This window comes from Paramisgurnus dabryanus, chromosome 18 (genome assembly GCF_030506205.2).
Source record: "Paramisgurnus dabryanus chromosome 18, PD_genome_1.1, whole genome shotgun sequence".
Taxonomy (NCBI): Eukaryota; Metazoa; Chordata; class Actinopteri; order Cypriniformes; family Cobitidae; genus Paramisgurnus; species Paramisgurnus dabryanus.
This window is the reverse complement of record NC_133354.1, coordinates 22651041-22665390: the sequence shown is the minus strand read 5'-3', so window position 1 is coordinate 22665390 and position 14350 is coordinate 22651041. Positions and strand designations below refer to the sequence as shown.

Below are 14350 nucleotides of genomic sequence, written 5' to 3'. Positions count from 1 at the left end.
TCATTTTTTACACATTTTTTTGTGTTATGCTATTTTTAACACATTAGCCTATGTGTCATTTAAACACATTTTGTGTTAAAATAAAACAAAAGTTGGAACTGTGTTGTTTCAATAATAACACAGAGTTGTGTGTATTCTGAGACAAAGCATTTATTGTGTTGTCCCTAAACTAACAGTGATTGTGTTGTTTTTAACACACCGGTTTAAGAGTGTGTTTGTGTGTGTCCTATTGTGAATTACTCATCTGCTTGCTTGTCTTAATTTTCATCACAACAGGTATTGAAGTCTGTATCCGGTTTCAGGAATGTGCCACCTGTAGGTGAAAGTATGGAGGATTGATAGGCGGAGCTTGTCCTGATAAAGTCAGGGAGGAGTTGCCCTTCCAGTAGTCTTATGTTATTTCCTGGTGTCTTTAAATGAAGTTTCAGCAGCTGAAACAACACTGCCAGATCCACCATGGTAAGATGTATCCTATTTTCCTATAAAGTAGCCTTTTGAGCTTTGCGAACGAAATGTTTACGGTTTGATGCATATATATTACCTATAAAATGGGTTTTATTTGTTTGAATGTTGCATGTATGGCCATTGGGAAGATATGAGTATGTTTGTCTGGCTGTTTACATGATTGTTTTATCAGATTATGTGAATACTGTACGATCAGTTTTGGAGATTTCAGACAAATAAGCTTCATGTTATTGTTCGGCTTGTTTCGGAAAGCACATTCTTATACACTCCCTGTGGCAAAAGGGAAAACCAGTTTGTCCTCTTTTACTGCTGGGAGGTTTGAATATGCTGTAGTCCCCAAAATGTAAATAACCAGACAATGACACCCACACTGCACAGTACTGAGTTATATAGAAACTGAAGGTAATGTGTGAGCTGGGGTCATCTGAAGACCTGGGGTTTCGTTATGACTTACTGTAAAAATGTCATGTTGTTTTCAGATGGCTAAGGAAAAACAATAATGGAAGCAAATATATAAAGGAAAGAGAAATGCTTTGGAAGGAAGACTTTCTGTCTATTTACTCTTTGTTTCTTGTTATAGGTCAGTAAGATGATGTTTTTGGGGCTCTTACATCTGATGCTGGTGGCGTTTGACACTTACACAGGTAATGTTGAACCTTACGCATATCAAAATCTAATCTCATGTTTCCTTTCTTTTCCTTTTTTTTCTGTAGCTCAGATATGAATGCACTGTAAGTCACTGTAAGGATTAAAAGGTTCTGTCAAATCTATAAATGTAATCTTTTAAAGAAACGTTAAAGGATTAGTCCACTTTCTTAAAAAAAATCCAGATAATTTACTCACCACCATGTCATCCAAAATGTTGATGTCTTTCTTTAAGTCGAGAAAAAAAGTATGTTTTTTGAGGAAAACATTCCAGGATTTTTCTCATTTAATGGACTTTAATGGACCCCAACACTTAAGTTTTAATGCAGTTTAAAATTGCAGTTTCAACAGAGTTTCAAAGGACTCTAAACGATCCCAAACGAGGCATACGGGTCTTATCTAGCGAAACGATTGTTAAATATATATAAATGTAAAAATATGCACTTTTAAACCACAATTTCTCATCTATCTCCGGTCGTGCGACATGCCAGCGTGACCTCACGTAATACGTCATCACGTCAAAAGGTCACGGATGACAAATGTGAAACTACGTCCCTGTGTTTGCAAGTGTGGAGAAAGAGGACCATTTCGACGTTGTTGTATGTGGAATTATATTAATTAATGTCTTTGTGTCAGTTTATTGTTTAAAATGGTCCGCAAATGTGCGTTTCATACATGTATCACGTGACTTTTCCACAGCATTACGCAATTACGTGAGGTCGCACCGGCGCATCACAGGACCGGAGATAGACGAGAAGTTGTGGCTTAAAAGTGCATATTTTTTATTTTTCTTGTCAAAAATGTCAATCGTTTCGCTAGATAAGACCCTTATGCCTCGTTTGTGATCGTTTAGAGTCCTTTGAAACTGAAATTTTAAACTGCATTAAAACTGTTACGTGTTGGGGTCCATTAAAATGAGAAAAATCCTAGAATGTTTTCCTCAAAAAACATAATTTCTTCTCGACTGAACAAAGAAAGACATCAACATTTTGAATGACATGGTGGTGAGTAAATTATCTGGATTTTTTTTAAGAAAATGGACTAACCCTTTAAGTATTTTTGTTATGTCATAAGTGAGTACCACATGGACCATGTGACATTCTCCATATCATAAGGCTGAGAAATGATTTTGTGTCTGCTATTTATCCCACACAGTGGTTAACCATAACAATGAGTCAAACTTTTAAACCATAACAGAAGTACAGTAGTGGCCAAAAGGGATGTCCGGAATGGGAGGGGTGTACAATAATTCATGGTTTCATAAAGAACCTTTGACATCTGAAAAACCTTTCTATTTAACAAAAGGTTATTTTTAGTGAAAACAGTTTTTTTAATATAAAAATATATCCCCTTTTCGGTTCCTCATACACCACATTCCAATTTATTATGCACATGCCATTTTTGTTTATTTCAAATACAGTCAGTAAGTTTCACATTTTATTTTACCCTCAACAGTTATATGACAGTGTGGATGTTATTATATTTAAATTAAATAAATGTCAAAAGATACCTTCCAGTTTTTCTCAGTCGCTTTGGTGCATTTCTCACATCACTATTTACATTTGCAACAGTAAATGCAGTTCTCAAAACAGTTAGTACAAACTGCAAAACCTAGTAGTTGATAACCTAATTCCTCAAAAGTATTTATGTCAATGAGAGTGTCAGTGTCATCAAGATGAAAAGTCCTGACACCATTGTTTATGAACAAGATCGTCATGTTTTCATTATGACTGTTTACTCTATAAATGTTTTCCAATCCAAAAAAAGTCAGATCTTTGTGACAATACATAAAAAAATGCTCAAGACAGCACTATATTTGCACAGCTATTTGAAAAATACAGTAAAGTTACACATTGTATGTTTCACATTTTTACTGTATATGCTCTTTGCAATTTTAATTTGTTCACAGCATTGTGCAAAAGAAAAAATACACTCTTATTTAAAACAAACATAAACTCCCTTTGGGTAGAGCTGTGCACAACTGTAAACAATATTGCAGTACATTGAAACTGAACAGCAACAACATCCAGACATTCCTCTCTGTCTGGCCACATAATTTCAGAAATTGTTCAATTTCCTTTATATGGAGTGACTAGTCAGCATTCACAAGTATAGTTAATTTTGACTGACATGACATACAAGCAAATGATAGTTTTATAAAACAGCAGAGAATTGTATAAAAGCTATTGATGCATGTCCAAAAGCATTTGCAATTTGTTCGGAGGAATGAGAAACTGCAACTATGATGTGCACGAATGACTAAATTTTGTGAAGGTTAAACCAACTGTTGTACAAATGTAAATAGTGATGTGAGATATTCACCAAAACTGTAATACTTTGAAAAATATGCAAAATATGCTGTTCTAAATTATTAAGCAAGTTGTAGTTCTCATGCAATATTGCTGTGAAAAAAGATCTTTCTAAAGACATAAAAAGTGTGCATTATCTTAAAAAAGCAATGCATTTCCTATAACAATTTATATTTGGTGGCCTAAAGAGAAATTGTTGAACTACTATAAGATTTATGAGTGATGTACAGAAAGATTTGACTATATAAAGGCTTTTTTTAAATATTATTTAGGAAAAGGCAGCAATAAAAAAACACCATTAAGGAGCAAACATGTATTTAAACCTGCTGGTGTCTCTGGAATCCCAAGAACCCCTTTGATATGGGATCCTTCAGTGCATAAAGTTGTATTTCTACCCCTCCTCAAAACTTTTACACAGATTTTAATAACATTTGCTGTGAGCGCATAATACAAGAAGACTATTTTCACACAGTTTTATTCATTGACATGCCATATTACACTTAATATTATAGATTATTGTCAATCTGGATTGTTGGTGAATAGCCACTATATTCAAACAAAACTGTAACATTAGGGAGAGGTGGGAGAGTAATGATTCGGACTGGAATATTGGGAAGTTACAATTTTAATTCATACGGGCATAAAATAAGAAAGAAATGGGTGTGACAACCATTATCCTCTGACCTTAGTCCTATGGTGCATCATTATATGAAAGATCTGTGAGGTGGACAGCACCTTTTTATATTATTATTATATATTATTATGTAAGAACCTATATATTTTATAAAACCATCCATTTTACTCAAGGACTAGCTAGAAACCAGCCTTAAAACATTTTTAAAGGTCACATAACACACAGTGTTTCTGCTAATCTCATGTTAACCTTGTAGTATTGCATCCTTCTGAAGAGTCTTTAATTTGATCAGATTTATAAAAGACAGTTTAGCTGTACCTGGAGGCGTAACGTGGCCGGAGCGAGTACCGAACAAGCAACAAACAAAACATTATTCCATTATCATTGGATAACTTATGATTCCCAATGTTCATGTCACCGTCCCATTTTAATGAAATCCAGCATTAAACAAACGCACACGCATAAACAAACGCATAAATAAACAAAACCTCTGCTGCTACCTTGGATAAACAAACTGTATCCATTGTTTTCATAAGGCTGGGTACTTTGGGAAACTGAACAAGCTTAAATTTCCCTCACAAACAACAACACACTTCTCTGGTGACGCTGATTTCGTTTAAGCTCTTGGTTGGTGTGTGTGCTATTCTGAGTGAAGTGCCCATATAAGGACTTCCTCTGTACTTCCTGCACTGAAACGTATGAATCTTTCATGTACGAAAATTTCCCAAACTTGTAAGAACCCTGGTAAAGGGCATACGGTAAGGAAATACGTCCAACTGCTTTTTGACACTTTGCCTATGTTTAGCATGAGCAATCCAACTCTTTTATTATTACCATTACAGTGGTAATAAGTCAGAACGCATGAAATAGCTTAAGACCCCCCTACCTTTTTTCTTGCAGCCGAGGAATGTTTGCAGATGACAGACCTTGATCTTAAACACTCCATTGCCGGAACGGCTGTGGATGTCCGATTGCTGCTTTATACACGGGCCAATGTCACCTGCGGTCAGCTGCTCTCTCACGAAAACCCTTTCAACAATCCTCACTTTGACCCCATCCGCCCCACCACCTTCCTCATCCACGGGTACCGGCCCACCGGCTCGCCCCCGGTCTGGCTGTACAAGTTTGTGGAGTTTATTCTGATGCGCAGTGATGTGAACGCAATCGTGGTGGATTGGAACCGCGGTGCAACCAACGTCAACTATCTGAGAGTGGTGAGAAACACACGTGTGGTGGCCAAGCAGCTTACAGACCTCATCCATAAAATGAAGGTAATGCTATGATTTTGTTTTGGTGGGAAATTGTATCTTCTGGATTGGGATAATTATAGTAACAGTAAAAAATTGCCCCTAGCTATCACTGCGACGGTTTCAACTAAAGAGTTCATATTAGTATCTCAAAGGTAACTAGTAACAAACGTATACATATATCGGTCCCTATATTATAGCTACAGTTGTTGGCACTACACTGTTAAAAGTGAGATAAACTTAAAAATTAATTTTATTGGAAACACCACATATTTTCTCACTTTAAAAGAGTAGTTCACCCAAAAATGGCCCACATTGACTTGACCATACTAATTTTTTACTACTATTAACAGTCAATAGGCCCCATTTTTAGGGTGGACTCCTTCTTTAAGCTAAAATGAGAACATTTAAAGTGTGAAAATAGGTTCATAAAACTTTATTTTTTAAAGTGATGTGTGTAAATTTCAGTGGCACCTAGTGGTGAGATTGCAAATTGCAACCAACAGCTCACCCCTCAATTTCAAAACGAATATATGGTAGCCACCACAAGACAAACATGTCGTCATCTGAGACAATGTAGGGACGAAAGCAAGTGTACATGAATGTACGCACACGGTCGAAAACACACAGCCTTGCAAAGTATAGTTTATTTGACTCATACGTGTACCAGACGTTCAAAGCATATGCATTGTGACAAAATGCAATGCAACTCCTGGGCTACATACTACATTCTCCTGTAAGAGCACGCGCGCACTCTGCTGATGACCAAAATTGACGCGCTCACTGTATGCGGACCCTCGCGTATGTGTTAAAAGGTCACCAATACTTCGGCCTTAAAGGTGGGATGCACGAGTCGGGCTGAGTACCAAAACACACTTATAGCCAATCAGCAGTAAGGAGCATGTTTACTAATGACATCGTTGACTGGGTTGCGTATGTGTGGGGCGGGTCTATCAAAAGAAGGTCCAGATTCTATTGGGGTAGGGGTGTGTTTGTTTAGGTGATTTCGAAAGTCAACATTGGCTTTCAGAGATCTTGCACCCCACCTTCAAAGCATACCTTTTGTGCGTAATCTCATCAAAAGGTCATGCGTTACATATGTGAAACGCACACTTGCAGACCATTTTAAACAATTAAGTTTTTGTTAACACTGGAGTGGTAGTTTCGTTTACGTCGTGCGTGACCTTTTGACGTGCTTACGTAATACGTAAGGTCGCACTGGCACATCACATGGCTAGTGCAAGAAAAGAAGTTGTGGTTAAAGTATTTTTTGTGGCAAAATGACAATGGATTTTCGCTTGAAAAGATGCCTTGGTTGGGATCGTTTAAAGTCCTTTGAAGCTGCGTTGAAACTGTAAACTGTTGAGGTCCAATAAAGTCCACTATATGGAGAAAATCCTGGAATGTTTTCCTCAAAAAACTTAACATACTTAGCAAGTGTAAAAATGTCAATCCAGGTAGTGGCAGCAATTTGCACAAAAACGTTATAGTTTTTATTTAGGCTACTTAAAATATATATTTGTACATTTTCTTTAAAAAAAGAAACATTTAGGGAAATGAACATTTTCAGCAGCAGAATTCTTTGCATCTGTAAAAAAAACTTAGCATCTTACATTTTGTGAATGAAGCTTTATTAAAGTTCATTGTCCCTGAATAAACGACAATAATTGTTGTTTCTCTAATTATGTGGTAAAAGCAGTTGCAGATGTTTTACAGAATACATAACAATGTTTGCACCAATGTGCCACACTTTCCATTTTACAACCAAAATATGTAATATCTATTTATTTATTTGCAATTAAATGTTTCCGTGACATATCGCGAGGTTTGGGCAAAAGTCTCACAATTTACATCCAACACATGATGCATGATGGGATACGTTTAGCCTTGAATAACTTCTGATGCGGTAGTGTGGGTTAAGGGAATTGCCAGTTTCAAGACATGGGACAGTCTTGCGCACTTCCTACATTTCCTACCGCATGCACACGCTCTCATGTGGCCAAAACCGCAAGTGTGGATATTTGGACGCAGCCATTGTCCCCTATTTATAGGAATAGCAGTGGTCAATCTTGTTACATCCAATATCTTTGGCTATACACAAAGCTCATTGCAAAGGGGTGTTTCAATCTATGGATCAGTAAGAAAGTGGAAAACTTCTGTGAAGTTTAGTTTTTTGGTTAAAAGCAAAAACGTATTAATCTTAGGTAGACGTCATGGGAAAAATATACAGTATGACCCCTTTAGGGTGGAAATTTGCAATAACCAAAGGCAGTTTGTCTGTTAACAGTTAAAGTGTGCAGACATTTTATAATCACTTGTTTATCATTAACTCAACCATGTGAAGACTTGCATAGGAAAAAACCACAAGGTTCAATCTCAAAGTGTTTTATTGCAGAGCCTATTTATTATGTTGAGATAGTAGTCATATATGTGGAGGGGTGACAACCTATTAATATCTAAGACCATGACCAGAAGCAAAGGGAGGAGAATTGCGTTGTTTTCTTGCATTATTCGTTTCCACCCATCTTTAATGATCTTGCTGTAAATGATTTTTCTGATTCATAACTTGCTGTAAAATATACAGTACACTGCAACATTTTTATGCCACCATTAGATTTGTTGTTTTTGCAATGGTATAGTGAAGATGTATAATTATTTCTCAGTCTCTTTAGAATACAACTAGACAATAAAGGACATTTATATGTAATACCAAAAGCTGTATAAAAGTATAAGCTGAAGTGTTAAGTATACAAGTATACAATAAATCAGGGGTTTTCAAACTTTTTGTGTGTGTGGACCACTATTTATATTCAAGAATTTTCGCGGACCACCTCATAATACTTATTATAAAATATGTCTACACAAAGTCCTGAATTAATCTGCACATCTAAATAGTCTTACTAGCACTAAACTAAAACTATAACTGGTCATCACATCAGTACAACAGGTTTCTTAACCTTATATCATAATTATTTATATACATATTCTTAGTGTTGGGAAAGTTCATTTTCTACATGAACTAGTTTAGTTCTTAGTTCACAAATTTTAAAATGAACAAGTTCAGTTCATAGTTCATATTTGAAAATGTTAAACTAGGTCACAGTTCCAAAAATGAACTAATTTATAGTTATTTTTCCCATATTATTTTTTTTTAATGATTGCCATTATAGCCCATATAGAACCACCGACAGCAATTATTTGATCAGTTTTAACACTGAAGCTAAATGCGTCAGATTTCATCTTCATGTCCAACTTTAAATCCTTATCCAACCAGAGTTTACATTAGCATTGACTGTCTTTTAATTTTTGTATTTGCTTACACATACCTTGAAAGGCTAGCTGGGTGGGGGTCGCACCCCGGGCGAGAAGCGCTGGGAGGCATTGCGTGTATGACAACTCGCAGGTATTGCACACCACACGTGCACGTTAAATAGCATGAGCTTATTCAAAGTATATTTCAAGATCCGGAATATGCGTTAGCAGCCTGTGTTAATCGTTAACGATTTAGGACAAATATGATGTTATTTAATGTTAAACTATTTGAGTTGCGCGGCAGGAATTTCAGCAGCGTCTGTGTTGTTGTGATGACGCATGCAGCGTGAACACTGACTGGTGGCGGTGTTGCCAGATTGGGTGTTTTTTTCGCTTCACATTAAGGCCTGTTTACAGGGTGTTTTAGTCGGGTTTTCGCCTGGAAGAATATACAAATCTGGCACCCTGTTGAACGACGTAAAACTGAGAGAGCGTGCCGTTCACAGGCACCAGAATGAATGACGTTCACAGTAACGTTTATTAGGCAGCAGTACACGTTCGCCCAAAATATGAACGAGTTTGTATATTAAAATATATTCTTATTTTGCCTTTTCACGGACCACCTGCAGTACCCTCACGGACCACTAGTGGTCCGCGGACCACAGTTTGGGAATGGCCGCAATAAATGACTTCAGTCTCCTTAAAGCAACACTATGTAGTTTCCATGTAAAAATGACTTACAGCTCCCCCATGTGGTTGAAAAGTGCAACAGTGCCTGGTTTCAGACACTCTTCTGCAGGCAGGGGGAGGGGCGGGGCTGTGTGCTCTACCCTCCACCGCCACTTTCAGAGTGTGCTTGTAGCAGCTAGGAGGTTTCTCAGGTTGCAGCAACAGTACAATTTATCCAGTTAAAAGTTGTTCTATCACTGAAATAATTTTAGAGACATTATTTAAAGGTAAAAAAACTACATAGTGTTGCTTTAAAAAAGCTCCAGATGTGTTTATTGCCACACTAAATAGTCACACTAAATACTGACTGATGCCTGAAGAAGACATTAAGTTCTGAACATTTTGGTTTTTTATATTTCCAGTATCTTCTATTTGTGTTAATAAAAAGAGTGAACAATAAATATAAGACTTTTGTGTGTCTCATTACAGGGAAGCGGGACCGTCCTCAGTTCCATACACATGATTGGTGTTAGTCTGGGAGCCCATATTTCTGGTTTTACTGGGGCCGATTTTAACGGTGAAATTGGCAGGATAACAGGTGGGATATGTCTGCTTTTCTAAACCACTCTGTAATCAGTTCAGTAAGTGGTTATGACACTGTAAACTAAAAACATGTGTATTTTCTCAGCATTGGATCCAGCTGGACCACAATTTAATCATAAGCCAATCAGTGATCGTCTCGACCCATCTGATGCCAAGTTTGTGGAGGCTCTACACACAGATATGGATGGTTTGTGTCTGTCACATGATCTTTTTTTGGTTCTTTGTGCATCATCCATGCAAAAACAGCAGAGGACTGAATATGACAATAGTGTCATTATCAAAAGATGTTGACTTTCTGATCTACAAGATGTTCATGCTTTAATTAAAGGTGCTTTGTGTACCTTTAACCCCTGTTAGACCCAAATATACTGTACTGTACTCATTGGTTATCTGTAAGAGCAATGATCATGACGCAAACTGTCAGAGCTACTCCAGTGTTATATGAAGGGAGATGAAATCATTAAAGATATCAGTATTGAAACTGAAAAAAAAAATTTCAGACAGTAATACCTGTCATGGGGCAAGGTATTTGTTATTGAATGGCTTGGTTTTGTTGGCGTGATGTCCACATAATCATCATATAGGCAGACATAGAGACATATTTTTAAATGTGTTTTTTTTTCAGTTCAGAGGCATTGTCAAATACCTCCTCATAAGTCATATCAAAGTCCTATCATAAAGTCACTTTTCCCAAATTTAGATGATATAAATGACCGTCCTGTCTGGTAGCATTCTGAAATTAAAAACACACTGATTATTGTCATGCTTATTAATCTTGATGCAAATCAATTCCAATCATACTTATACATTTAAAAGGATTCACCCATTCCACAGAATTCACACAATGTTGTCTAGCAAGCTCACTGTCCTCTATTTATAATGCTACCTATTCCCCCCACCCCACATTCCAGAACATTATCACCTGCCCCTTATGCAGCAAACAGATATTTGGGCAAACAAAGCCCAGACAAGAAAACAAGACCAGCTAAGTATTTTTTATAAATAATAAGATACAGATAATTTTCAAAAATTGCTACATAAATACTTTCAAATTCTCAAATAAATAATTAATTTCCTAAAAATGTATTTAATAATCTTATATCAATATTATATTGTGTTGCTACCAAAAAAATCTTTAAAAAGGTAAATTTTAACAGGTAAGAAGTACAGTTAATTCATGTAATGTGCAAGGTCCACAAGTGAATTGTGATACCTTAAGACCAAAAGTTGTAAAACTACAACATTATACAAAATATAACATAATCAAAATATTCAACTGTATCTTAAAATCTGCATGATCCAGACACACAGTTAATCACAGAAAAAATATTTTAGGCATTTTACTTCAAGGCAGGTTTACAGGTTTTGTAAGTCTATGGCCAGGAAAACAAACCTATTTACAAAGTCTACCATTCAAAACCATTGCCGGGTTAAACAATAATCAAACAGGTTTATGTCATTTAATAAAATTATATATATATTTTGCAAGGAAATGTTTGTCCTCATATTCTGAGAATGACTTAAAGCAACACCAAAGAGTTTTTTTTAACCTTAAAATAACGTTTCCAAAAAAGTTTCAGTCCTTCATCCACTCGAAACAGGATGAACGGCACTTTCACATTCGCTTTGCAGCCCTCTATCAGCCAAAACCGCACTAAAGAAGTTTCCAACCATCGGGTCGCGGTCCTGTAGTTCGAGTAAAAAACTACAAAAACTTGCTTTACGGCAGACCTACAATCCAATCAGAGCCAGCTATGCTGCAGTATTTACGACAGTGGGTAATGGACAATTACGCTTCTAACCTGTAGGGGGAGCAAAGAGCAAAAACTCTTTAGTGTTGCTTTAAAAGAAAATGTGCATGCATTTATTTTAAGAATCAATCATTCTAATTATTATTTTTTTTTCTTTACCATCTTGCAGCATTAGGTTACAGGAATCTGCTGGGTCACATTGATTACTATGCAAATGGTGGAGCGGATCAGCCAGGATGCCCCAAAACCATCTTTTCAGGTCCGCTTATATCATGTCAAAGTTGCAAAATTGCTTTTGGTCGTATTTAACAGTATGACCCACACACTGTCCATGAAATGTCCCTTTAGATTAAGAAACGTGTAGTTTTGTATGGCCTTTGTAGGTAATATTGTAAAAATAAAACTGCATCAATTCATAGAATAATGTACTTTTTCCTATCCAATTGTTTTTATAGGATCAGGATATTTCAAGTGTGACCACCAGAGGTCTGTGTTTCTTTATATGAGTTCTGTGAATGGCTCCTGTCCCATCATTGCCTACCCCTGTGACTCCTACACAGACTTCCTGGATGGGAAGTGCATGGATTGTAGGAAGTTTGGCTTTGACGAATGCCCTGTTTTTGGTGAGCTTCAAACGAGCTACGTTATTTATTATGTCATGTATTCATGCAATCAATTTGCATGTGCATAATTTGATTCATTTCCATCTCTGAAAACTTTAATGTTTTTTTATTTATTGTCCAGGTTATGATTCTATCAACTGGAAAGAGTTGCTGGTGAAGTATAACCAAACACGGACATATTTCCAAACAAATGCCGCCTCTCCATTCTGCAGTGAGTATCTCTTTGATTACATTTAGCATTACTTCAAGAATAAATGGGTAATTAATGTACAGTATAACTATTTTATTTATCTGTTTTCTTACATTTTTGCTCCTTTTTTGTTTGAAAAACATTAAAATTGTTACTTTTTTTAAAACCTTTTTGTGATTAATTCCTGTGTAAAGGAACCAACGATAAACTAATTATAAAAAAAACAATTTAAAGTACAAATGTTCATAAAAGGTATTAATAATAATTGTATATAAAAGCTTTACTTTTTTACAAGATGTAATCTGGATTTTGAGAGCTCGTGTGTGTTTTATGAAACTGTATCTCATTATATTCAATCTTTTACTCCACCAGAGTTCGGTTACAAGGTTGATATCGTGATATGGAACCAGAAAACACATTGGGGTTATTTAACAATTAAATTACAAGATGGAAATGAAGAATCAGAAGTTGAACTCAAGCAGTAAGTCTGTGAGATCTCTATTCCACTCTCATATCTGACATTATTTATAGATGACGATAATTGTGAAATGATGCAAATGTTTCTCATCTCTATTCCAGTAAGGCCTTTACGTTTGAAACATTTGTGGAGACCAGTCTTCATGCTCAGTTTGATCGAGAGATCCAGTCTGTTAAACAGATCACTGTGAAGTATCGTACAGCGAAAGCACTCTGTCCAAAAAACAAACTCCGGATACTTCGCATACGTCTCACTCCTTTACAGAGCAAGCTCAGGTCTGTCTTTCCTTTATTTAGGACAGCCTACAGTGTGATGCATGTTAAAGCTAATTTATTGCTAAGTTATTGCTGAGGATCTTAGATTTTCATTTTATTTGATTTTTAGGAACGGGTATAGTTACTACTAATTTTTATCTTGGGAATTGTTTACACATGTTTTGCAAAATATCAAAGCTTTGCATAAAATTGGTCAATGCATCTTTTATACCCCGCTCTCCCCTCCTGGCATGAGAAAGTTGGCTTATGATTTCAAGCTAACAGATATTAAAATGGTTGCTTTGCTTTTGCACAGGCCTCTGTGTCGCTATGATCTTCTTCTGGAAGAGAATAAAGATGTGACCTTCAGACCGATTCCTTGTGAAGACTCAAACTTCTGATCCACATACAACAGTGTAGATATTTGAAGACCATGTATCCGCATGACACAAATGTTTTTTGATACTTTTATAGTTTAACTTAAAAGTGTTAGTTTTTTAGAGTTATACTTTCGTATTCATGTTTCGTGTTTTATTTTGTTAATGAAAATACAGTTGAGAAGCTTTTTATGTTATGTAAATAAATATTTTTGTAAATATAAATTTTTCTGTTTACTGTGTGATATGAACTTTATATTAATGATATTTATGGATTCACTTTTGTTTGTAGGCTATAAAAGTAAGTGTGAAGTCTGATAATAAATGTGTTCTCAGTTTGTGACACCGCCCAAACAAATTTGAACGATTAAAAGAAACACCAAGTAAATAAAAGAAATTAATCTGCTGTGAAAGTGTCTGCTGTGGCGCTGAAACCACGCCCACAAAAGCTTCCGGCTCTCTCGACTTCCAAATACCGCTACAACCTTGAATAGATTCTCGAGATTCTGTGTAACATTTTTTGTTTCATTTCTATTAGTTATAATGTGTTTAGAAACAATTCTCTAAAATGATTTTACACAGACTTAAAACTCATATGATGTGGGAATTTAAAAGGAATAAAACACAGAGTAAAACAGATTAATGTCAAACAAAGATTGTGTAATATTTAATGATATTGCTTCATATGTTATACATTTTTCCTTATACTCCACATAAAATTAAAAAGAGCTTTTTTGTTAAATTGCCATTATAACATAGTAGACATAAAACACAGAATAAATGAAACGTAGAGTTTAAAATCAAGTAGTTCAAGCATAAAGAAAATGCATGAATGTGATCAATTCAATTCAAT

The 14350-nt window shown here is 35.8% G+C and overlaps 1 protein-coding gene across 1 annotated transcript; it reads left to right on the top strand.

The window, feature by feature from the left end:
* Positions 1–354: 354 nt before the first annotated feature.
* Positions 355–13895, top strand: lipia (lipase, member Ia). Its single transcript, XM_065287830.2, has 11 exons — positions 355–459; positions 1046–1109; positions 4954–5324; positions 9711–9819; positions 9910–10011; positions 11745–11834; positions 12031–12198; positions 12320–12409; positions 12761–12869; positions 12968–13141; positions 13437–13895. The coding sequence occupies exons 1-11, from the start codon at positions 457–459 to the stop codon at positions 13519–13521; spliced, it is 1365 nt and encodes a 454-aa protein (XP_065143902.1). The 5' UTR covers positions 355–456; the 3' UTR covers positions 13522–13895.
* The last annotated feature ends 455 nt before the right edge of the window (positions 13896–14350 follow it).

Bases quoted from the DNA above. Each gene is read 5' to 3' on its own strand.
- lipia (XM_065287830.2), top strand. The intron at 11,835-12,030 runs GTCCGCTTATAT...TTGTTTTTATAG, and splicing joins CCCCAAAACCATCTTTTCAG to GATCAGGATATTTCAAGTGT. The intron at 12,199-12,319 runs GTGAGCTTCAAA...TTTATTGTCCAG, and splicing joins TGACGAATGCCCTGTTTTTG to GTTATGATTCTATCAACTGG.